At 41.0% G+C, this 25,996-nt stretch overlaps 1 protein-coding gene across 2 annotated transcripts in view; it reads left to right on the top strand.

The window, feature by feature from the left end:
- FAM47E (family with sequence similarity 47 member E) overlaps positions 1-25,002 on the top strand; it is a 36,362-nt gene extending 11,360 nt beyond the window's left edge. The window contains exons 4-8 of one of the 2 annotated variants that reach the window (XM_030313645.1): positions 1,814-1,964; positions 4,713-4,895; positions 11,173-11,328; positions 21,636-21,713; positions 24,580-25,000. In XM_030313645.1, coding sequence (XP_030169505.1) covers positions 1,814-1,964; positions 4,713-4,895; positions 11,173-11,328; positions 21,636-21,713; positions 24,580-24,615 — 604 coding nt within the window. In that variant the 3' untranslated portion in view covers positions 24,616-25,000. Of the gene's footprint in view, positions 1-1,813; positions 1,965-4,712; positions 4,896-11,172; positions 11,329-21,635; positions 21,714-24,579 lie in introns of both variants that reach the window. The other variant, XM_030313646.1, reaches the window with a different exon arrangement.
- Positions 25,003-25,996: the final 994 nt, after the last annotated feature.

Raw genomic sequence — 25,996 nt, 5'->3', positions numbered from 1 at the left:
GCACGCTCATTCCTTGGAGCCTTTGCACCCACTTTTCTTTTCTGCCTGGTGTCTGCATAGTTTGATATCTGCATGGCTTGATTAATTTCTTCTTTTGGGTCTCTGTTCAACTATCACTTTGGTAGCAAGGATTTCTCTGTACAAATTAAAAGCCCCCGTCCTCACTCTCCATCCCTCCTGTGTTGTTTTATTTTTCTTTATATCACTTGTAATCACCTGGCATATGTTTACCTCTTTCCTATCTGTCTCTCCCTAATCAATTGCAAATTATGTAAGGACAGGGCCTAAGCTTTATTTACAGCTAAATTCTAATGCCTAGGACAGTGCCTAGTACATAGTTGGTGTTTAGTAAATACTTGTTGAATGAGTGGATGGATGAATTAATATTTAGGTGCTGTGAAAAGAAGGTACATGTTGCCAGGAATGAAATGTGGGTTCTGGGGAAAGCCTATGTGAATGCTTTCCTGAGGAAGGGACGTGTGTGTTGAAACATAAGGGGGGGATGAGGAAATGCAGAAGGCGTTGCAGTCAGATGGTACAACGTGTACAAAGGGTCTGTGGCTGAAGGCAGCATGATGAATTCATGCAACTGAGAGAAGGCCACTACGGCTGGAGCTCAGAGAGTGAGGGAGGATGGCACAATTCCAGAAGAATCTGGAGATACAGGCAAGGACCAGGCCATGAAGAGCCTTGGAAACTGAGTTAAGACTTAGGTCTTCATTGGAAGAGTCACAAGAAGCTACTGAACACAAAAACTTGTACCTGAATGTTCAGAGCAGCACCATGCCCAATAGCCCAAAGGGGCAGCAACTCAGGTGCCCATCAACTGATGATAGATAAACAAAATGTGGTCTAACAATGGAATCTTAGCCATAAAAAGGGATAAAGTACTGATACATGTCATAGCATGTACACACCTTGAAATGTTATGCTAAGTGAAAGAAACCAGACACAAAATACCATATAGTATAAGGTTCTATTCAGATAAATTGTCCAGAATAGGCAAACCCTTAGGGGTGGAATGTAGATTTCTGGTTTTCAGGAGCAGAGAGAATGGGGGAAATGAAGAATGACTGTCAATGCTTACAAGCTTCTTTCTGGGGTGATGAAGATGTTCCAGAATGAGATCATGGTATCAGTGGCATAACTTTGTAAATATATGAAAGCCATTGAATTGTATATTTTGAAACGGTAAGTATTATGGTATGGGAATTATAACTCAATTTAAAAAAAGAAACTATCGAGAGGTTTAATTGAGGGTGAAGGGTAGCAGCATTTGGTACGGCCAGATTTATATTTTGAAATGACTGTTTTAGCTGCAGTGCAGAGATGAATTAGCGGTTGGGGGTTCGGGCCCCAAGAGAAGATCAGAGACACCAGTGAGGAGCACTGCAACAGTCCAGAGAAAGAGACAGAGTTAAAACCTACGAGATTTATTAATGGGCTGGATTTTAGGGACAAGAGAGAAAGAAGTCAAGGATATCTCCTGGCTTTGGCTGTCTCCAAGCACAGTAATTTGGGCTTTTACCTGGCACATGTCTTAATAAATGGCACTCATAGTTTCAAAAAATCAACTTATAATGGTAAAATGCTGCATACATTTTAATTATTATAACTAATCATGATATACTTGCCTTTATGATACTGATAATGAGGATGTGGTTTTTGGAAAATTAACGTAGACCTAGTGAGCTTGTGAGAGACTGTTTGAAATGCTTGCATTATGATCTTCTTTCCTCAAGATAGTGTTTGAAATCTATTTGGATTCATAGTGTCTCATGTTGCAATTCTTTGGTGATCTCACTGTCCTTAGTCCCAAGAAGACTCCTGGGTCGCATCCAGGTCAATGGCTTTTTAAAGAAAAGAAGCCAAGTGAAACGGATTTGCTACACCAAGATGGTCCTCTTCTTCATGAAAATGTACGCAAAGGAGTTAGTGACTTCTGCAACTGGGCTACTTCTTTTGTAAGTTAGTAGTAGGATTTACAACCTACTTTTATTATTTTTTTTAATTTTTAATGTTTATTTTTGAGACGGAAAGAGACAGAGCATGAACGGGGGACGGTCAGAGAGAGAGGGAGACACAGAATCCGAAACAGGCTCCAGGCTCCGAGCTGTCAGCACAGAGCCCGACACAGGGCTCGACTCACGTACTGTGAGATCATGACTTGAGCCGAAGTCGGATGCTCAACCGACTGAGCCACCCAGGCGCCCATCAACCTACTGTTATTTTTTAAGTTTATTTATTTTGAGAGAGAGAGAGAGAGAGAGAGAGCGAGCACTTGAGTCTGGGAGGGGCAGAAAGAGAAGGAGAGAGAATCCCAAGCAGGCTCTACACTGTCAGTATGGAGCCCGATGCAGGGCTTGAACTCACCAACCCATGAGATCATGACCTCAGCCAAAATCATGAGTCTGGTGCTTAACAGCCTGAGACACCCAGGCGCCCACTTACAGCCTACTTTTTAAAGTCAAGCTCACGGGACGTCTGGGTGGCTCAGTTAGTTAAGTGTCTGACTTCTGTTCAGGTCGTGATCTCACAGTTTGTGAGTTCAAGCACCACATCGGGCTCTGTGCTGACAGCTCAGAGCCTGGAACCTGCTTCAGATTCTGTGTTCCATCTCTCCCTGCCCCTCTGTCGCTTGCTGTCTGTCTCTCAAAAATAAACATTAAAGTCAAGCTCAGAGTTACTATTACTAAAAAACAGTGTTCACATATGATAAATAATCAAAGTCATAAAGGAATCTTTATGACTCTGTCACCATTTGTAATAGAAATGTGTCCTGTAGATGATGTTTCTGGAAAGTTTGCAAACTTGCAGCCTATTCAAATGTTTATTGTTTATATGTCACATTGCTGTTGTTTCTTTCTTTCTTTTTAGTGGCTCTCTTTCTTTGCCATCTTTATTGAGATATAACTGACATATAACATTATGTAAGTTTAAGGTGTACAATGTGATAATTTTACACACACACACACACACACACACACACATTGCAAAATGATTGCCACAATAGGGTTAGTTAATACATCCATCACCTCATATAATTACCTTTTTTTGAGTGCAGTGAGAACATTTAAGATCTACTCTCTTGGTAACTTTCAAGCCTAAATACAATATTGTTAATTATAGTCACCACGCTGTAACTTAGATTCCCAGAACTACTCATCTTATAACTGAAAGTTTGTATACTTTGGCTAATATCTATTCATCTCCCCTACTCTGTTGTTTCATATCTTTATTTTCTATTTCAATGTCTTTCTTTCTTTCTGTCCTTCACTCCTTCTTCAACTCGTTTTTCTCAGTTATATTTAAGTACTTGGGCAGTAATGCTTAACTACAACCTTCACAAAAGGTATTTCTGACATAAATGGATTTTTGACTTAGTTATTAAAGTCTTTTCTTTCCCTCCTTCTAAGAACCTACTTATTTGGTTGTGTTCCTGAGTCCCTGTAGATATAGATTCCTTAGGTTTTTACTGGATTTAAGACCTTCTAGGGTTTGCAATCTTCCTTCCCTTTTTTAGAACATTAATCAGTTTTAGTCAGTGTATTATTTAGGACTATTTCATTGGCAGGTGACTGAAATATAGTTCAGACTGGATTAAGGTAGAAAGGGAACCATCCAGGGAGTTTCAGGTATAGCTGGATCTAGGTGCTAAAACATTGTTAGGCGTTCTCTCTGTCTCTTGGCTGCTCTCCTCTATCTGAATCCATTTATCTGATTTCAGTTTCAGGTGTACAACATAGTGATTTGCCAGTTCTATACATTTGGCTATGTTCATCACAAGTGTAGTTACCATCTGTCACCATAAAATGCTGTTACAATACTACTGATTATATTCCTATATTGTACCTTTTATCCCCATGACTTATTCCTTCCATAACTAGAAAGCTGTACTTCCCAGTCCCCTTCACCCATTTCGCCTATTCCCCCACACCCTCCCTCTGACAACCACCAATTTGTTCTCTATTTATGGGTCTCTTTCTGTTTTCTCGTTTGTTTGTTCATTTGTGTTGCTTTTTAGATTCCACACATAGGTGAAATCATATGTCTTTCTCTGTTTGTCTCAATTCATTTTGCACAATACCTTCTGGATCCATTGATGTTGTCACCAATGGCAAGATCTCATTCTTTTTTATGGCTGAGTACTATTTCAGTGTGTGTGTGTGTGTGTGTGTGTGTGTGTGTATCACATCTTCTTTATGCACTCAGAAGTCTGCTTATGATTAAATCGACTGAATTTTTCTCAGCTCAGGGACTCATGCTGGCTGGTGCTAGTTGTCTCTTTTTTTTATTTATTTAAAAAAAATTTTTTTTAACATTTATTTATTTTTGAGACAGAGAGAGACAGAGCATGAACAGGGGAGGGGCAGAGAGAGAGGGAGACACAGAATCCGAAACAGGCTGCAGGCTCTGAGCTGTCAGCACAGAGCCTGACGCGGGGCTCGAACTCACGGACCGTGAGATCATGACCTGAGCTGAAGTTGGACGCTTAACCGACCAAGCCACCCAGGTGCCCCCTAAGTTGTCTCTTAATGCACTGACAAAGCCCTCCGGAGCCCCAGAAGTTCTTGTCTCTGGTAAATGCTGACTGAGCATTTTCTACCTCTCTTCCAAGCTACCTCTTCTCTAGCCATAGTCAAATGCCTCCCTTAGATTAAAGAAGAATTTCACCATTTGTCCTTGATTCATGCAATGTGGTATTCTTCCAGGGAAGTTCAAACATTGATGAAGAGTTCATCCTGAAACAGTTTGACATTGACTACTGGAGCAAACCAAGCCATGATGTGCTCCACACAATGAGACTCAACCAGGTTCCTCTGGAGGTAAAGAAACTGCGGGAGCCACGATTTTTCCAGAAACTAGACTATGAGCAGAAACACTGGAAACTGCAGGTAATTGCCAATGAGGAGAAGTCTAAAAATCAAGAAAACTCAGTTGAATTAAACCTTAAATGTTCTTGATTTCTGGTACTTCAGCAGGGCATTGGCTTTTTTGAGTAGGATTCTTGAATTTTTTTTTTTTTGGTGTTTAATAAATATTTGTTAAATCAATGAATATTTAATATATATAATAAAACCATTTATACAAACAAGGCATGCCATTCAGCATTATTGTTAATAACTGAATAATAATTGTTATTTCTATGTGTTTATAGGTTGACATCCTCTCTCTTGTTGTGTTTTATATGTTGAAATCCTAACAGTTGATGGGAATATATATGAATGTTTACTAATCCAAGAGTTGAATGCTGCCATTTATGATCATGAAAGTTGTTTATTCTGTGTAAAGAATTCTTGAATTTTGGGGAGAGTCTTTTTTTTTTTTTTTTTCAATGTTTATTTATTTTTGGGACAGAGAGAGACAGAGCATGAACGGGGGAGGGGCAGAGTGAGAGGGAGACACAGAATCGGAAACAGGCTCCAGGCTCCGAGCCATCAGCCCGGAGCCTGACGCGGGGCTCGAACTCACGGACCGCGAGATCGTGACCTGGCTGAAGTCGGACGCTTAACCGACTGCGCCACCCAGGCGCCCCTAATTTTGGGGAGAGTCTTAATGACCACAAACCATTACTCTTGACCACATGTTTGCCTGATTATTAACAAATGGCTCAGTTCTTCAATACCTCTTGCTGGTGAAGATAGAAGGAAACAGAGGAGAAAAAACATTCTGTGTTCCTAAGGGAAGAAGTATGGACTCTTAAGTTCTTTTCTAGTTTTCTACACAATGTACAGCTGCAAATGCATACACACATGTATCAAATTGTATCAGTGCAACAACAGATTTAAGTAGCTAAGTGGTGGTGGGGGTGGTGGTGAGAGTGGAGAAGCTCCTTTCTCTGAATGAAAAAGAATATATTATCTCCAATTTCCCTCTGTCTTTTACGTGTAATCTTTGATGCTGTATTTCTAACGTATAAACATATTAACGTTGTCCTTTATAGTTGAATACAGTCAGCTGACCTGCTTTTACAAAGGTGATGTTTTCCATCCTTGGTTCTGTTGTATAAGGTTTATGAAAACTATGCATTCCAGCACGAATAGCACTTTAAATTTCCCATTTCCCCCTCATCTTTCTATTTTTTTTTTTTTGAGAGAGAGAGAGAGAAAGGGAGAGAGAGAGAGCATGAGCACAAACAGGAGAGGAGCAGAGAGAGAGAGAGAGAGAGAGAGAATCCTAAGCAGTCCTAAGCACTGACAGTGTGGAGTCAGATGAGGGGCTTGAACTCATGAACCATGAGATCATGACCTGAGCCAGAACCAAGAGCTGGACACTTAACCAACTGAGCCACCCAGGCACCCCCCACCCCCACCCCAACCTCATCTTTCTAAAAGGTAAAATGCACAGTGATGCTGGACACGCAAATCATGTCCATCACACCTGAGGTCTGAACCACAGCTTGTCCTGAATCTGTGCTGAATCAAATTGCTCAATTCCCTGTATGTACAATAGTTGCACAACCACGGCTCTATAAACCGTGGTGGTTATTGCCAAAATTGAACTTTTGACTGGCAGGCAGAGGGTCACTATGTAAAAGTTCAAATACGTTTCCATATGGTGTCACTTTCCTTCCGCCTGGAGGGCCTCCTTTAACACTGCTTCTAGTGTCGATCTGCTGGTGATTGAACCCTTCAGCTTTTGTATGTCTGAAAATATCCTTATTCTGCCTTCCTTCTGAAAGATGTTTTTGTGGGTATAGAATGCTCGGTTCACAGTTTTTTATTTTTATTTTTTTGGTACTTTATTTTTATTTTTTGTCTTGGTTGTCTTGTTTCTGGTGAGAAACCTGATGCCCTCCTTGTCTTTGTCTTTCTGGATGTGTGTTCTTCTGTGGTGACTTTAAAGATGTTCTCTTTGTCACTGGTGGTGGGGGATGTGATTATTATATACACCTTGGTATATATTTCTTGTGCTTGGGGTTTGTTGACCTCTTTGATCCATGGGTTTATAGTTTTCATCAAATTTGGAGACATCTTGACCATTATTCCTTCAAACATTTTTTTGTCTCAGCCCCTCCCCTGCCCCCTCCAAAGACTCCAATTACGTGTAATTAGGCTGCATGGAGTGGTCTCCCAACTCAGCTGCTCTGTGAAGCTTTTCTTTTTCTGTTCAGTTTTGATTCTTCTTTTTCTCTGTTGCTACTGCTGTCTTTAAACGTTCTAATCTGTTCTTTCTGCAATGTCTAATCAGCCGCTGATCCTGTCTAGTGTGTTTTTCATCTCATACATTATAATTTTCATTTCAAGAAATTTGACTTGAGTGTTTAAAAAACCATTTCCACGTCTCTCCTTAATCTTACACATGTGGAATGCAGTTATAATAACTGTTTTTGATCTTGTTTGCCACTTCTAACATCTGCATCAGTTCTATGTGAGTTGCCATGAATTGATTTATCTCTTCATTGTGGATCATGTTTTCTTGCCTCTCTGTATGCCTGGTGATTTTTTAGTAGATGCCAGACATTGTGGATTTTACCTTATTTGGGCAGGGTATTTTTATTATAAACTTGAGTTTTGCTCTGGGATGTAGTTAAAGTTATTTGGAAAAGTTTGATCCTTTTGGGTCTTGGCTTTTAAAATTTGTTAGGAAGGGTTGAAGTGATGTTCAGTCCGTAGCTAATTCTCTGCAACTGCGGGAAGACCCTTCAGTCTCTTCTACCCAGCGTCCTGTGAATCTTTAGGTTTCTCAGAAGGGAATAGGCCAGGGAATGGTCCCTGGCTCTGTGTACATGTCGGGCACTGTTTCTTCTAATCCTTTTGGTTGGTTCTGTCCCTGTGCTCAGGTCGTTTCCTCCCCTACATGTGCTGAGGGAGACCCTCTACAAATGTCTGGAGTTCCCTCTCTATGCAGTTCTCACATTCTGTTCCTCTGCTGCAAAATGTAACCGCCTTGGTCTGGGCTCTCAATTCTGTCTCCTCAACTCTGAGCGTCTGTCTGTGCGGTGGCCTGGAAAGTCGCTCAACACAGTGAGCTGGGACAATTGTGGGACTTACCTTGTTTGTTTCTTGTCTGTCAGGGATCCCTGTCCTTGCTCTTTGATGTCTAGTGTCTTATAAGCTTTTACATTTATATTCATATTTATATGTATTCCTGTTTTCTGGTAGTTGCACGTGGAGGGGTAAATCTGGTCCCTCTCCCAGAAGTGGAAATCCCCATGTTTTTGTTTTTGTTGTTTTTTTACCCCACATACTCTCAGGCCTGTTACACTCCTCTTTGGTCTTTAAAACTCTGAGCTTTCCCACTACCTTACTTTTGCTCACAGTATTCTGTCTGAAGTGCCCCTCTTTCACATCCACCTTCTTATATCTTCCTTTAGACACAGGTCATATGCCAGCTTTTCTATGGAGATTTTTCAGGTTGACATTACTTTATTCTTACTTCTGATCTCTCACAGCAGTCTGTGCCTCTATTCCGCATCTCCCTTTGCACCGGATGTTAATCCACCCATTTGTCTGTACAATCCTTCAACAAACATTTCTGGGTATCCACTGCCGTGTGCCGAGAAGTGCTGGGGACAAACGAAGCTGACACGAAGGCCTGTTTCCTGCACTTAAGGAGCTTACAGCTTAGTTGGGTCAACAGGCAAATGATGAACTGTCATGGCATGTGGTCATGGTTCATAGAAGACATGGGAAGAAGTAATCAATTCCACCAAGCACGGGCTGAGGGGGGGATTCAGGTAAAGCCTCCCAGAAGAAATCACGTTTGTGCTGAGTCTTGAATGATTACCAGTCACCCAACAGCATAACATATTTCAGAACTCAGATCTGTACTATAGATTTCATCCCCTCCTTTTAATTTTTTTCTTCTCTCTCCTTCCTGCCTTCCGTTTATTCAGTGATTCTCAATTGAGGGTGATTTTGCCCCCCTTCCCACCTGGGGTTATTTGGCCATGTCTGCAGATGATATTTTTCGTTGTCACAATTTGGGGGAGGCAGTGCTACTGGCATCTAGTGAGGAGAGATCAGAGAGGCTGCTAAAGTTCCTACAATGCACAGGACAGCCCCCTCCCCAACCCCCCAACAAAGAACTATCCAGCTCAAAGTGTCAATGATGCCAAACTTGAGCAACCCAATTTTCATTCAACAAATAATGGGGCGCCTGGGTGGCTCAGTCAGGCGTCTGACTTTAGCTAAGGTCATGATCTCGTGGTTCATGAGTTCAAGCCTCGGGTCAGGCTCTGTGCTGATAGCTCGGAGCCTGGAGCCTGCTTCAGAATCTGTGACTCCCCTCTCCCCCCTCCCCCCATCTCTGTCTCCTCCCCAGCTCATGCTCTGTCTCTGTCTCTCAAAAAATAAATAAACGTTAAAAAATTTAAAAAAAAAAACACAAATATTTGTTGAACACCTATTATGTCATAAGTTTTGCTCTAGATGCCCAGGGGGTTGTATCTGGGAACAATCTCTGAGGCTTACATTTTAAAAGATGAGAGGTGAGACAAGCAATGAGAAGAATATATAGCATATGAAATGATGATCTGTACTGTGAAAGAGAAATGACACAGGGAAGGGAGACAAGGAGTGTTGTGAGGTGGTTGCAATTTTTCAACAGTATGCTTGAAACAGAGGGATCAAAGTTCTGAATCCAGCTCTGAGAAGGGATTTCCCCTCCCTCTGCACTGTCCTGTCCTCTCTGCTTCAGAAAGACAATCTGACCTGACTCTAGAATGACCCACACATTGTGCCTCAGGTTTTTTACATTTTTTAAAAATGTTTATTTATTTTTGAGAGAGAGAGAGGCAGAGTATGAGCGGAGGAGGGGCAGAGAGGGAGACACAGAATCCGAAGCAGGCTCCAGGCTCTGAGCTGTCAGCACGGAGCCGGACGCGGGGCTTGAACTCACAGACCGCGAGATCATGACCTGAGCTGAAGTTGGATGCTTAACCGACTGAGCCACCCAGGCGCCCCTCTGCCTCAGGTTTAAATGTGAGTGAGAATAGAGAGGAGCAGAATCTTGGTGGTTTCATATTTGCCTTGCTCAAGAGTTAGACCCCTTTTTGTTATGAGACATTGTGGGTATTACATCTACACTGTCAGGCTATGATCCAACAGATCTCTTTATATCATTCCTGCACTACTGAGGAACGGGAGAAAGAAAGGAATGACATCTATTCTCCCTCCTCTTTCTCTCTTCCAATCAGAGGCAAGAGATCGGTGTTAGATGGCAATTTTGTTATTGTTGTTGCTGTTGTTGGATAGCATTTTGATGAAAAGTAGTATAGCATTTATAAGGTTAAGCACAGTGCTGGGCTCATAGTAAGTCTATAACTCATTATTTTGGTTGACTAAGTATTGTTTAAGGTTATTACCCCTTCAGTGAAATATGTGATTTTTATATGATTTCTAGCTGCTTTACATAACTTTCTCCTTTAATGTTTCCTACAACCCTATGGATGGATACTATTGTCTCCATTCTGCAGATGAAGAATTAACTAATTTGCCCACAGACTCATAGCTACTAAGTAGGGGAGGCTGGATTTAAACCCGGGTTTGTCTAAATGCAAAGGCCATGCTTAACCATTACATTATTTTTTCTTTTTTTTTTTTTTTTTTTCAACGTTTATTTATTTTTGGGACAGAGAGAGACAGAGCATGAACGGGGGAGGGGCAGAGAGAGAGGGAGACACAGAATCGGAAACAGGCTCCAGGCTCCGAGCCATCAGCCCAGAGCCCGACGCGGGGCTCGAACTCACGGACCGCGAGATCGTGACCTGGCTGAAGTCGGACGCTTAACCGACTGCGCCACCCAGGCGCCCCTACATTATTTTTTCAATTATGAAACTTTCATGATACCTTTGTAAGTCAAAGCATACAGAAACTTCATAAAATACTTTGGCAAGGATCAATCATAAGTTAAATATAAATGCTACTGCTTTCAGGGCACCTGAGTGGCTCAGTCCATTAAGCGTCTGATTCTTGATTTCTGCTCAGGTCATGATCTCATGATTTATGAGATCGAGCCCCATGTCAGGCTTTGTGCTGACAGCAAGGAGCCTGCTTGGGATTCTCTCTCTCCCTCTTTTTGCCTCCATCCCCCACCCCCGCTCTTTCTCTCTCAAACGAAATTAACTTAAAAAAATCCTACTGCTTTCATAAGCTAAATCTTAGACTTATTGAAGTGACAAACATAAAAAAAACCTAATGAAATTGGGAATTATGTTATTTTCTGTAGAATTCTTATAAACCAAAGTATGTGAAGATGAAGTATGGAGCCTGGTACCTGAACACCAAGTTGTGGAAAAAGCAAAGAGCAGACGAACCTTTGGTTGACCCTAAGGTCTCATGTAAAGCTCAAGATGAGAATTTTAAAAAGGAGCTGCAGGAACGGGTACGTGTATGTGCTGAGATTTGATCATCCGATTGCCATCTCATGGTGAAGTTAGAGTTCTGGGTGGAACAGAGGTATTGCGTATTGAACTCAGCAATGAGAAAGCCAAGCCATTCTATGAGGTTACACATATACACATTGTATGTGTAGTAAGTAAGACTTGAAATCTCCTGGCTTTATGGTAGACACAATGTCTCAAAAGATGGGGCAACCATTCATCATATTCCTAGAATTCTTGGAACAATGGATTCTATGGATAAATTGGCTGTTCAAAGGGGGGTGTGACCTGGTAGGACCACCCCAGTACTCAGAGTGGATATAACGTCATGGGTTCTCTTTGAGTAAATACATGTGAAGCTGGTTTTTTTTGTCAGCAATGGGTGCCTGTTAAAGAGTTCAAAAATAGATGCAAAACTTTTGTTTTAAGGTGTCTATAAGTTCTCTTTTTTAGAAATATATTCTTAAAGACTAATTCTTAAAGGCGTAAGGAATTTTGCAAAATTATTCCATTTTGATGGTGAACACGAGTAAAGATGTTTGCCACAACGGTGACAGTCAGTTCATGAAAAAGAAGTAATGTTTAAATTTTGGAAATTCAGTTATATATTACAGTAAAAGATTGTTTACCAGGCAGCTTAGACATAGGGAGGAGTCAAAACAACGGGATTGTTCTCTAATGATTTTTATAAATCACACTTTTGTACTCCTGAAGATTGAATTTCCCTGTTAACTTTAGTTGGTGCCACTTGACTATAGCATCCCAATTCACAAGACACAGGAGTGACAGGATGTTGGGAGGGGACAGTCACTATGAGGACTTGGCTATCTTGCTGGGAACACATGACTTTGGTATGTTCTTGACAGAGTTCATTTGGGAGGTGAAATGGTTTTAAAGAACTGAATTACAATAACATAAACTTATCCATCCAATTTTCAAATTCAAATAAATGAAAGGCAAAACCAAAAAGATATGTGAATGCCCCAAAGATGTTGGGACTGCATCAAATCTTTTTGGATTATCATGCCCTTTGAAGTTTAAGTCAACCGAGTGAATTTACAGGTGTGATTGGCTCTAGTCAATGACTTGTGAATTGGGCAGCATCCTACCTAACAAATAGAAGCGTTCTCCAAAGAGCTGTATAAAATGGAAGGCTTTTATAGGCAGAAATGGGCTGGGTCAAGGAAATTATCAGCAAAAGAAAAGATTGTTCCGGCAAGGTCTCCTTTCTAAGGTGGAAGCACGGGGTCCTATGCAGAGTACATCACTAGTGCTGATCTGGAAATCCCAGACTAATGGGTTTAAAATTCCGCTCCTGGGGGAGGCTGAAACTGCAATTAGATTAGGTATTAAATCTTGGTGGCACTTAACATAAGTGACGCCGTTTGCTTCTTTTTCTTTTTAAGTTTATTTATTTATTTTGAGAGGGAGAGAGAGAGAGAGAGCACAAGTGAGCAGGGAGGGGAGGGGCAGGGAGAGAGGGAGAGAGAGAATCCCACGCTCTGTCAGTGCAGAGCCCAAAGCAGGGCTCAGTCTCACAAATGGTGAGATCGTGACCTGAGCCAAGATCAAGAGTGGGACGTTTGAGCCACCAAGACACCCCTCCATTTGTTTCTTTTTAACAATGCCCTTCCTTTTCATGAAACTGTCAGCCAAACTGAGAGGTGTGATCAAAATATAAGGTATTAGTGCCAATCTCAGCTAGTGCTCTGTAGTTCTCAAAGCTTTTGTGGATCCTGTTTTTTTCATGAATCTCTGTGGCATTTACAGGTCATGACTCCAGGCTCACAATTTTTTAGCCAGTGATTCTCTTTGTCCCTTTTTTGATGTTCCAGCCTTAAGGAGATCATTTGCTTGGTGATTAGCAGCTATAAACATGCATTTGGAGTTTTTGAGAGACTGGAACACACCAGGGGGATTGTTATGAAAATTCTAAGCAGGCTAATTCCCACTGTTTGGAGTGCTCTTTGGAGCCATGGTTCCTGAGACCCAACTAATCGGAAAACGGAGAACGACCCAGCAGTAAGAGTCACCCTTTGAAGCCAAGTGGCTTGCTCGGTGATGTTATGTAACTGAGTTTCAGCTTCCCAAGAAGTGTTAATCCAGGTACAGCATGTGGTGTTGGCCACAGCACAGACACCTCCTGGCTCAGCTAAAAGCTAATCCTGTTATCAGGAACGACTTTGGCCAGAGAGTCTACGGATCTTTCCTGGGCAGCTCGTGTCTTAGCAATGGAATCTGCAATGTCCCCAAGAGTTAAGGAGAAGTCTGTGGTCATAGTCTGATTTGTATTTGTTCCTAAACCAGAGGTCAGTCAGGTTTTTAGTGCATATGGGAAGAGAATCACCTAGCCTGAAATAAAAAGTCATCCTAAGTGCCTTACAAAGATGGATGCTGCTGCTGAGATCTCTTGGTGAGTGGGGGCAAATCTGATCTTGATAATCATGGGAATGTGGGGGTGCAAATGTATGAAGATTCACATAGGTAAATGTGTCTACTTCTGAGCAGGGGTCGACTGTAGTTTGTGGTGACATTGGGAATATAAGAGAAATTAGTCACAGGGAGGACCATTGGGTCTCTTGTCTCTTGCATGATGACAAATCCAGTTTGACAAATCTGAAAGTTTGCCTCCCTTAGCAATGGACTGGGAGAGACAGATGATAGAATTATCTTTCCTGGCTAGTGTTAGAGTAATGAAAAGAAATAGAAGAAGAAGGGGTTTCATGTTTAGTCAAATTATGAAATGTTGACTACCCAGTGTTTTGGGTAGAAGCAGTCTACTTCGGTGCCAGATACTTCTCTTCCTCATCAATGTGATTCGAAGGTCTCCAGCATCTGTACAGGACCAGATTTCAAGTGGAGGTTTCTTTAGCTGTGAGATGTGTGTCCAGGGCTCAATGCCCTCTAGTTTTGTAGTAGTGTCAGTGGTCAGGAGTACTTGGTAAGATCCCTTCTAATGGGGCTCAAGGGTTGTCTTCCTCTGATGATGCTTCTAGAGTACCCAATCACCAGGCCCTAGACTGACCAACAGGATCCCTTGAATTGGGATCAGGGAAGTCTTCTTTAATCTGTTGATGATAGGCTTAAGCATCAGACAGTAAAGACAGTAGCTGGTCATACTAGCATGAGACAACAAGGGATCAGCCGAAGGTTGTATGAGACATTGGTCTGCTGGTGACCAGATCCTGAGGAGTGAGTTTATGTTTCCCAAAGGGGGTGCTGCAAACAGTCAGGAAGACCAAAGGCAATACCGTCAGCCAGGGGAGCCCAGTTATTTCAGCAAGTTTAGAAATTTTAAGTTTGGGGATCCCATTAGTTCTCCCAACCTTGCCTGATGAGTCAGGGTGATAAAGACAATGATAATTCCAAAAAGTCGGCAAGGTTTTCATTAAGCCTCATATGATATGTCAAGTCAAATGGGTACTTGGCCATGGGTACTTGATCACTGGAGATTGTGGAAGCTATCCCCCAATGGGAAACAAATTCTCTGACAGTGTCTTTGTACTGTGAGGGCATCACCCTTGCAGCAGGGGAAGGCTTCAAGGAATCTACAACACACAAGTGCAGTGACAAGAACATACTGAAACCCACATGAAGTGGCAGTTTAATGAAGTCCAGCTGCAGCTGTTCAAAGGGTCCAGAGGGAGGAGGTCTGAGGTCTTTGAAGACAAAAATAGTTTTTCTAGGATTATGGACTTGGCAGGTCAGATTGCTGCAGACTCTTTTTGCAATTTTGTAGAAGTCTCTCCCCCAATGTCAATTCATAATTTGAGTTCATCTTAAATGCCCAGTGGTGGGTTTAGTAATGCAAAAACCAAAAAGTGGGGTTTGTCAGGGGATCCAGGAAGAGCCAAGCAGCTGTCTTGGGTTTCCCATGGCCCCAACTGTTCATTTAATTTACAGCCCTTGCTTACCCATCTTAATTTCTGACTCCGGAGCAGACTATTGCCATGTTACAAGGACATTAGGATGGAAAAATCTGGCAATGAGGGGTTGTTTTTATTTTTTTGTTTTTTTGTTTTTTTGTTTTTGTTTTTGTTTTTTTTTTTTGCAGAAGCAGAATGGATTTCATCCATATGTGCCACAATCTTTATAGACTTTTTTGCTGTTGCCTTTGCATGAAAGTCAGCTGGGGCATTTGCCTGACACTCAGGTTCAATCTTTCAGTATGAGCCTCAATTTTGATGACAGCAATTTCAGGAGGTGAGAGGATAGCAGTAAGAAGATCGTTTACTTGTACATTTTTGACTGAGTCCCAGAGGACATAAGAAAGCCCCTTTTTCTCTGTAATATCCCTGACTCATGGATGACCCCCCAAGGCATACTGGCTATCAGTATTTTAAGTTTGTCCTTCTGATAATTGGCATGCTCTGGAAAGGGTGTGGAGCTCTGCTTGTTGCATGGATGTAGCTTATGAAATATTTCCTCTTTTGAGTAGGTCATGTTCGGTAGTAACAGCACAGCCAGCCTAGAAATCCATTTTTTTCATTTCTACAGTATGACCCATCACAAAGGTTAGATCAGGAGTAAAGGAGTATCTCATCCATAAGGACATGGTATCACAAAATGGGACATTAGTACCCTGTAGTCATGGATTTGCCTCCTTCAGATAGAGGTAGTAACATAGCAGGATTAAGGGTGTTGCAAAGTTTAATAGTTTTTTTTTTTAAGTTTATTTATTTATTTTGAGAGAGAAAGAGAGTGCAAGTGGGGAAGGGGAAGAGAAAAAGGGATAATCCTAAGCTCTGTGTTGATAGCACAGAGCCTGACGTGGAGCTTGATCCCATGAACTGTGAGATCACTGAGCCAAAATCAAGAGTTGGATGCTTAACCAACTGAGTCACCCAGGCGCCCTAAAGGTGTTGCAAAGTTTAAGACACAGATTGGTGAAAGCACAGAAGGATCTCATAGGAAGTTAGTCTACTTGCAAGAAATGTTGTCAATTCTGAGTTAAGAAGACTTTGGACAGTGGGTGAAGTTTGCAAGGAAACATCATTTCCTAGGGTCAGATCTGATGAGGGTTATACTTGCTTTGCAACTGTGACTGTAGCCTTAAGATAGCTACATAGGCATGAGCAATTCAATAAGGTTGTGTACTGTACGAGGCAATAGGTCTACGTTTATTACCATGCTCTTGTGTGAGCATTCCCAGGGCTTGATTATCCCTTTCCTGCACAAATAAGGTGAAAGGTTTTGGATAATTAGGTGTCCCCAAGGCAGGCAGTTCTTAAGGCTCTTGCTTTAGTCTCCTAAAAGTCTGTTCCTGTTTGTCTTCCCAAGGAAAGTGTTCAGGGACTGAAATTTTAGTCAGTTCCTAGAGTTGGGTAGCTAATAGAGAAAATTTAGGAGTCCATAGGCTGCAGTAGCAAGCCAAGCCTAGTAATCCACAAATCTGTCACCTAGTTGACAGAAATTCCTGGATTAACTTAATTCTTTTGGGAGACAGCTGAATTCCTCCAGGGCTTAGATAATGACCCAGGTAATGAACAATGTCTAGAGATAATTATAATTTTTTCTTAGAGACTTTGTGTCTCTTTTCAGCTAACTGCTGTAGCAAATAAATGGAATCTTTTATGGATTCCTCTTTAGTACCTGAGCATAGCAAGAGGTCTTCTATATATTGTAAAAGGGTTGATTTCCCTTGGAACTGGAGTGTGCTTAACCCTGGGTGAAGTGCTCTAGAGAGGTGAGAAAGAGCCTCAGTGAACTCTTGAGGCATGATTGTCCAGGTATAGTGTTGATAGTTCCAAGTAAGGCAAATAGATACTGGCTACTGGGGTCTCCAAGGATGTTGAAAAAGGCTAAACAGAGGTCCACGGTAGTGGACCATTTTGAGTCTGGTAGAACTTGTGACGAAGGGGTGTTCAGGTTTGGAATGACTGGGAGATGGGGAATAAATGTCTTATTAATAGGTCTCAAATCCTGGAAAAAAATCAACATCCCGGTCCATTAGGTTTCTAGACTGGCAAGACTGGGCAGCTGTTGCAGGAACTGGTATAGGGAATGATTAACCCTGAGCAATTAGGTCTTTTATGGGTTTGACGCTTCAGGCTTTAATGGTTATTGAGGTGATTTAGGGAGAGGCTTAGTTATACCTAGGAATGTGTAACAGCTCAGCTGCTATTTTGTGAGCTTTTTCTAGTCCCTGAGATGTTGAAGACCAAAGAGCTTGAATATCATCCATGGGGTTTTGCTGTCTTGCTGACTGCATCCATTTTTGGGCTTCACATATTTACATGCTGATAAAGACCTGGAATCTTGGTGTCATAGGCACTGATAAGGACTCAGATTCTTCAAAAAACTTTCAGGCTTCCTCCCTAGATTTAGTAATTTCTTTAATTACAGCCATTAAATGTTCAGTCATTGACCAAGATAAAGATAACTGAGAAATTCGTTTGCAACCTTGGTAGTTCTATTTTATTTTAATTTTATTTATTTTTTAAAGTGTATTATTTACTTGAGAGAGAGAGAGAGAGCGAGCCAGAGAGCCAGAGAGAATGTGCAGGAGAGGGGCAGAGAGAGAGGGAGAGAGAGAATCCCAAGCAGGCTCTAAGCTGTCATTGTGGAGCCCGATGTGGGGCTCCACCTGTGAAATCATGATCTGAGCCGAGATCAAGAGTTGGTCCCTTAACTGACTGAGCCACTCAGGCCCCCCCCAGGTAGTTTTATTTTAAAAGGTAACTGGTAACTGTCCAATAGTCTCTTAAGAGTGGAAAGGATGTTCAGACATAGGATTAGTAAAACATGAGTTGTCAGGTGAAAAAGGATGGGGGAGCAGTAGGAGTTACATCAGTCCTGTGGTCTTTTGTTTTCTGTACCTCTAGTGTCTTTAATTTTTCATTGGCTTTTTGTAACCAAGACTTTTAATGAGGCTATTTTGTAATCTTCAAACCTTGTGGAGACGTCTGCATACCAACTAAAGTAAGCATCCCATTCTGTGTGTTCAACTTGGACCCTCTTGCCCTCAAGTACTTTTTTCCCTTTTAAAAAAATGTTTATTTATTTTGAGAGAGAGAGAGAGAGAGAGAGGGAGGGAGAGCATGAATGGGGGAGGGGCAGAGGGAGAGGGAGAGACAAAATCCCAAGCAGGCCCATACTGTAAGTACAGAGCCTGATGCAGCAGGGCTTGATCTCAGGGTCGTGAGATCATGACCTGAGCCGAAATCAAGAGTTGGACGCTTAACCAACTGACACACCCAGGCACCCCTCTCAAGAGCATTTTCATAATAAGTGATCTTGTCTAATTGGAATGTTCCCCATAATGGCCATTGTTACTCTAGGTTATTTTTAGTAAAATTTTGCCATTTTGCTAGATATCTGCAGTCTCTGGGACCATAGTTCTCAGACATTAAAATAGACAAGCATGTGGGGAGGTGGATCTCTGGATATAAAGGATCCCATTTCTTTTAGCTAACAGGTCTTTGGGTTTCTTGGAGCTAAATTGATACTCAGATTGCCTATCACAGAAGTCCTCTTAAAGTGGCAAGCACTCTAACAACCTTTAAATGCTCAACCCCACCCCACCAATCTTTTCCGCTCGGCTTCTGAGATTATTATTAGCAACTAGCCCTTATTTAATACTTAATACCTGAGGCCTCCCACTGGACCCATCCAGCCCAAGTCAGGCCCAGAGCAGCTGAAATTGGACCCCGTCCAATCCCAAATCAGACCCAGTCTGGTTTTGAAGTTGGACCCAGTCCAACTCTGACCCATAACCACTAGAGTTCCCTGTGTGGAATCTGGAGATTAGAAAAAGGATTGAACCAGCAGACCTGAAAGTATAGGGACTGTGGACTGATCCCAAACAAATGGGGAACTATAGCTGCCACCAAGCGGTTCCCAACATGGATCTGGTGATAGAACCAAGGGCGGGGCTTTCCAGTGGAAGGGAAATGTGGAAAGCCAGTTAGATCACCAGCTTGATGCAGGGAGCGGAGCTCAGAACTGAAACGAAGTGACCAATGGCCCTCAGAAGCAGCAAGAGAATGAAGTGTTCTCAGGCACCATGCCTGTTTCTTGTTGTTCCCCAAAGCCACTGGAAGTCTCCTTTGGTCCCCCTGCTGCCACCAAACCGTCAGAGAACAAAAATTCAACCAAGTTAATTTGAAGATCTAATTGCCTTTATTCAGTGTTCCATGAATTGGGCAGCATCCCATCTAATAGACAGAAGTGTGCTCCAAGGACTTGCACAAAATGGAAGGCTTCTATAGGCAGAAATAGGGCAGGATAAGGAAGTTATTAGCAAAAGAAAAGAAAGGATTGTTTTAGGCAAGGTCACCTTCCTTAGAGGGAGGGGCTGGGGTCCTTATGCAGAGTACCTCACTAGTGCTCATCAGGAAATCCCAGACTGACTGGCTTAAAATCCCACTCCTGGGAGAGGCTGAAATGGCAGTTAGGTTAGGTGTTGGGCTTAACAGAAGTGACTCCTTGTTGGGGCTGTTGTTCTTTTTTAACAGATCTAAAAGTTGTGGCTATTTGTCTAGTGGGAAAAACACTCCTGTTTCTTCCCCTACTACTCTCAGTTCTGGTCACCAAATGTATCCAGTTTCCCCCCTCACCCCCAAGCAATTCTCTGATTCACCAGACATCAGCTGGGTGTCCTCCAACTTAACTCAGTTCTGACACTCTACCTGGAGTTTGCATCAGAGCCCACAGATTAAGGGCTCAGTCTCAAAACACTGCCCTCACAATCACAAATTGAGATTATCACCTGTGCTTCTGACCATTCAGCTGGGATTCCCCCACACCTCCTCCTCAGGTTCTATCATCTGCTCGAAAACTTAGGAAAACAATTTACCAGATTATGGCTTTATTATAAAAGGATATAACTCAAGAATAGCCAGATGCACAGAGCGAGGTATATGAAAAAGGGTGCAGAGCTTCTGTGCCCTAGCCAGGCACACCACCCTCCTGAAATCTCCACATGCTCACCAGGCTGGAAGTTCTCTGAACCCTATCCTTTTGGGTTTTTATGGAGGCTTTCATAAGTAGGAATGGTTGTTTCAATCATTGGTCACCAGTGATTAATTCAGCCAGAGGTTTCAGGGTGGAGTCAAAAGTTCCAATACATGGTTGTTTCCTCTGGCAACCTGACCCCATCCTGTGGCTATTGAGGGACTTTCCAAAAATCACTTCATTAAAATAAACTCTGTTGTGACTAAAAGGGGCTAGTTGTGAAGAACAAAAAATTCTCCTTTCATCTTTGTGGCTCTTATTACTTGGAAATTGCAATGGTTTTAGGAGCTCTGTGCCGGGAATGGGAAGAAGACCAGATATATTTCTTATTAAAAATAACAATATTGTCCAATGGAGTAGTACTCAGCTATCAAAAAGAATGAAATCTTGCCATTTGCAACTACATGGATAGAACTTGAGGGTATTATGCTAAGTGAAGTCAGTCAGTCAGGGAAAGACAAATATATGACTTCACTCATATGAGCAATTTAAGATACAGAACAGGTAAACATAAGGGAAAGGAAGTAAAAATAATACAAAATCAAGGAGAGACACAAAACATAAGACACTCTTAAATACAGAGAACAAACTGAGGGTTGCTGGAGGGGTTGTGGGTGGGGGGATGGGCAAATGGGTAAAGGGCATTAGAGAAGACACTTGTTGGGATGAGCATTGGGTATTATACATAAGGGATGGATCACTGGAATCTACTTCTGAAATCATTATTGCACTATATGCTAACTAATGTGGATGTAAATTAAAAAAAAAATTTTAAAAATCATAATAAAAAAAAGAAAAGAAAATCACAGTATTGTGCCTGGGTGGCTCAGTTGCTTAAGCGTCTAACTCTTGATTTCAGCTCAGGTCACAATCTCATGGTTCGTGGGATGGAGCCCCACATCAGTCTCTGTGCTAACAGCACAGAGACTGCTTGGGATTCCCTCTCTCTCTCTCTGCCCCTGTGCTGCTTATCCACGTGCTCTCTCTCTCAAAATAAATAAATGAACATTAAAAAAAGATAAAAATAAAAATCACAGTATCATACTTATTAATCTCAAAAAGGTTAGATTCCAGACATCTTGACTTAATAATTGTTTAATTGCTAAACTATATTGCTTATCTTTAATACAATGGTAGAGAAAGGAGAGAAAGTGGGACATCTTTTGAAAGCCTTTATATTCGCTGATTTGAGAACATTATCCACACATACACTCTCAGATGAGGAGGAACTGATTTAAAATAAGGTACTTCATAAGGAGCTAAATGCTTTTAATTAGGACAAGAATGAAATCAGGCTTCTGACAGGTCACTTTTTTTTTTTTTTTTTTTTTTTTACATGTGATTCCTCTTTTAGGGGGAGTTACTTGCAGACCTTCATGGAACAATTGCCTTTAAGGATTTCATTCTAAGCAGGGGCTACAGGATGCCGAGTGTGAGTAAAGGGTCATTTCAGAAAGGCTTGCTGAGGGGCTCCCGGTTGTTGATGGGGCAGAGTCAGCACCCTCTCCAAAGCAAAATATGGTTGAGTCTTGAACGACATAGGCTTAAACTGTGGTCTACTTACACATGAATTTTTTTTTTTTGATAAATGTAGTATGTTACTGTAAACATATTTTCTCTTCCTATGAGTTTCTTAATAACATTTTTTCTTTAGCTTACTTTAATGTAAGAAGACAGTCTATAATAAATATAATACACAAAATCTATGTTAATCAACTGTTTATGCTATCAGTAAGGCTTCTGGTCAACAGTAAGCTATTGGTAAAGTCTTTGGGGAGTCAAAGCTTATACACGAAGTTTCAGCTGAGTGGGGGGTTGGTGCCCCCAACCCCTGTAGTAATGTTCAAGGGTCATTAGTACTTCTCATACCAGGACTCAGGTTCCTGGAAGGAAGGGCATGCTTTTCCCTAGACAAAGGCCCAGAGATAGGATTTGGCTTTTGCTTTTTTTATTCTACCTATTTGTTTTCTGCTGTCAGAGGTGCTGTCTTCCTGCCGACTCACCTGCCTGGAGTTTGGCCTTAATGGGGGCAAAGTGGAAGGGGTCTATGTGCAGGGCATGTATCTTGCAAACTCTGTTACTCAAACACTCTGAAGTCACTAGGAAGTCTTTGAGTGTCTTTTACTTCCACATCTAAGGACAGAGAGCTATGGCTTGGGTCAGGACAAAATGGAGTTGAGATTCACAATAGGAATCAGCCTGTGTGGGTCAGCCTTGTGTGGAAACAGACTAGGGCAAAAGTTCACTTCCCAGGGGCCCACCAATATCTTTGTATTTTTCCCACTTTCTCTCACCCTTCATCTAGTTTCTCCTCTCTTAACTTGTAAAGCTAGCCCCAGCTGCCTCCCACTTGGAGCGGCCACCTTTGGAAGGCCACTTGCAACATGGGTGGGGTGGGAGGTTGGCAGAGTGGACCATTTTTAGCAGGAGGGCCTCAGAGCCCAGAGTTCTGTGTCCAGACCAGCCCTGTCACCACAGCAAGAAACCAGCTAGTCATGCTGCCAAAGTCATAGCTGTTAAGTCATGTGTTTATTCAGGGCCCTCTGTGTGCACATCCCATGAGTCTTTAGGAAGCCGTGCAGCCAAGATGGTCAGAAGGTTGGGAGATGGGACACTGGATTTATTTTTTCCCATGAATGATACAACTAACAATAGCTTATACTTACTGGCAAATAAATATATTGACAAAACTCAGATGCAGACTGGTTTCAAAGTTAAATGTGAGGGGAAGTCTAGAGTGTGAGGAGAGAAGGGTGAAAAGACTCCATTACAGAACTGGGATGAGGGGTGCCTGGGTGGCTCAGTCGGTCAAGCATCTGACTTTGGCTCAAGTCCTGATCTCACAGTCTGTGGGTTCGAGCCCCATGTTGGGCTCTGTGCTGACAGCTCAGAGCCTGGAGCCTGCTTCAGATTCTGTGTCTCCCTCTCTCTCTGCCCCTCTCACTCATGCTCTATCTCTCTCTGTCTCTCAAAAATAAATAAAAGTTAAAAAAAAAACTGGATGAAATATCTCCTTTAGCTTTGAGCATCAATAAGAGGCCTGTGAGATATATTTACCATACTTATATACATTTATGTACTTATAACTGCCTAATCTGTATGTGAGGGTCACATAAATGTACATTTACATACTTACATGTGTGAAATATACAATATGTTGATAATATTTTATATGATAACATAATTGCACATATTATAGATTTTATAACATATATAAATGCACTTAAGCACAAGTATAATTATGTGATATATATATGATAATTATGTGATATATATATAAATGTGATGTGTGTGTATACACACACATATATATTCCTCTTGCCAAAGATTATATATAATCCTTGTTTATATATATATACATATATATATATAATCCTTATATATGTATATATATGTATGTATATATATATGTAAATATGTATATATATATATGTATATATATATGTAATCCTTGTTTGCTGTTATAATAACTCAGTTCTGTCATAATATTTTTAGTGGCAGAACTCAGAACTTTTTTTTTCATTTTGATCTGTCCCCTTTTGGTTCTATTCATTTTGTTGATGAATATTTAGTTCAACTTTGGGCAAAGTTGACTATACTCTTTTAGCTGCATTAACTAAAGATAGATGATCCCCCTGACCACAGCTGAGTCCTCTGAGAACCCCTGTCATTCAAAACCCTGGAATATATCTTCTTCCTTTATTCTTACATCCCATATCATCTATTTTATCAATATAATTTCAACTAAAAGAGAGGAGGGAATATATTTTACTATATCTGTTTCATAAATATGTAATACATATATTTCACATATGTATGTCATATATACATAAATATTCTCTTTTTACTCCCATAAGGTCTATGTACATTGTACATACACATTCATATGTTACATGAACACAGGTGCTTTACACACATTCCAGCATCTGCTGCTGGATTGTCCACTCTATTCATTACTCTTGGCTTCATTCTGTCTGCTACACAGATGGGTCCTGGGTTTTTAATAGAAGGGATGAGCAGCACAAGGTTTTGTTGAGCTTGAGCTGAGCTGGGCTGGACTCGGGCAGAGAACAAATGGGAATTAGATCTAGGTGTTTCTGATGCTGTGAAACTACCTTCCAAAGTCCCACATCTATCGTGGCCAATTACCAACATGAGATTTTGAGTACCAGAAGGATATAGGTCCGAGTGTGAGACTGTGAATTTGTGTATGGTAGTGGCTGTGGGCAGGACTGTACAATTTTTGTTTTCCAATCTAATGAAGGTTTACTCATCTTTTGTGTTTTTTTTTTTTAAAGTTCCTTGAGAAGATGTACATCAGGAAGGAATGTTAATGTGAGTGTAATAAGACGTCTATAAAATAGCTCAAGCATAGAAGAATCTTGGGAGGATGATTAGATCAATTTTATTTACTACATACTTGGCTATTTCTCTACCTCATTTTTAAACCTTAAATACAATTTATGAGTGTTCCGTGGTTGTACAACTTTGACTTGGCAATGTTCATAATTTCATACCTAATACAAACATTTCACAATGGCTCTCTGCTTCTGTTAATCAGTATCTTATGTATCATATCAACTGTGAGATCAATATTCACATATAGTCTTCTCATATTTTTGTGGCATTGTCAATATAACATAGTTATATCAGCTATTTGTAAAAAATGTATAAAACCGTAATAAAAGCAGAATTACTCTATTGCATTTTCCAATAGTATTATTTTCCTTGGTTTTGAGTGAACACCTCCTTTATTCTTTCTTTAGAATATTATTTTCTTTAATTTTGAACTAAAGACTAAGACATGTTAGTCTTGATAATAAATGTCATAAATCATAAAGTTTAATGGTGACTCAAGATGATATATATTTCTATTTTTTAATTTTAAAATGTTTATTTATTTATTTTGAGAGAGAGAGAGAGTGCGCACATGCACGAAGGAGGGGAAGTGGGAGAGGGAGAGAATCCCAAGCAGGCTCTTCACTGCCAGTGCAGAGCCCAACATGGGGCTTGATCTCACAAACTGTGAAATTATGACTTGAGCAAAAATCTAGAGTTGGATGCTTAACCGATTGAACCACCCAGGCGCCCCTCAGAATGATATAGATTTTTAAGTTAATTTTCCAAAAATTATTTTTTGTTAAAAATGTTAATGCTCCTGTTAGGAAAATCAGAAAAAGTAAACTAGCAAAAATAATATTGAAAATGTGACTAATTCCTATAGAGTCAACAATAACCACTCTTAACTCATTGGAACATAGCCTTCTAGATCTTTCTCTATGAAACCCACTGTGTAAAATTTAATCAAAAAGGGAATTTATTAAAAGCATATTGAGTCCCAAAGTTTTGTGAGTTACTGAATCTGTCTTCAAATATAAAGTTTTTGGGTGATGACCTTTCATCCTTAGGGACTGTCCTGATTTCATCTCAATCATCTGTATGTTGTACTGACTACATAGCAATTGTGCCATAAAATGAGTCTTTGCCATGCCCTCTGTGAGGCCAGAGTTTAGGGTGACGGAGTACATGATAGAAGCATGAACCCCACAGTGTCAGCCCACTCCTGTAAAGTTAGTTACTTAGTGAGAACCAGTGTTGGGTAGAATTCCATGGCGGTGAATAAACATTCATTACATCTATCAGTGTTGGTGTGGGCAGAGGTTTGTTAAACAGGAAAACAAATCCAAATCAGAAAACGTAGCTATTCCAGTTAGG

This window comes from Lynx canadensis, chromosome B1, assembly GCF_007474595.2.
Source record: "Lynx canadensis isolate LIC74 chromosome B1, mLynCan4.pri.v2, whole genome shotgun sequence".
Lineage (NCBI taxonomy): Eukaryota > Metazoa > Chordata > Mammalia > Carnivora > Felidae > Lynx > Lynx canadensis.
This window is presented reverse-complemented; position numbering and strand designations above follow the sequence as displayed.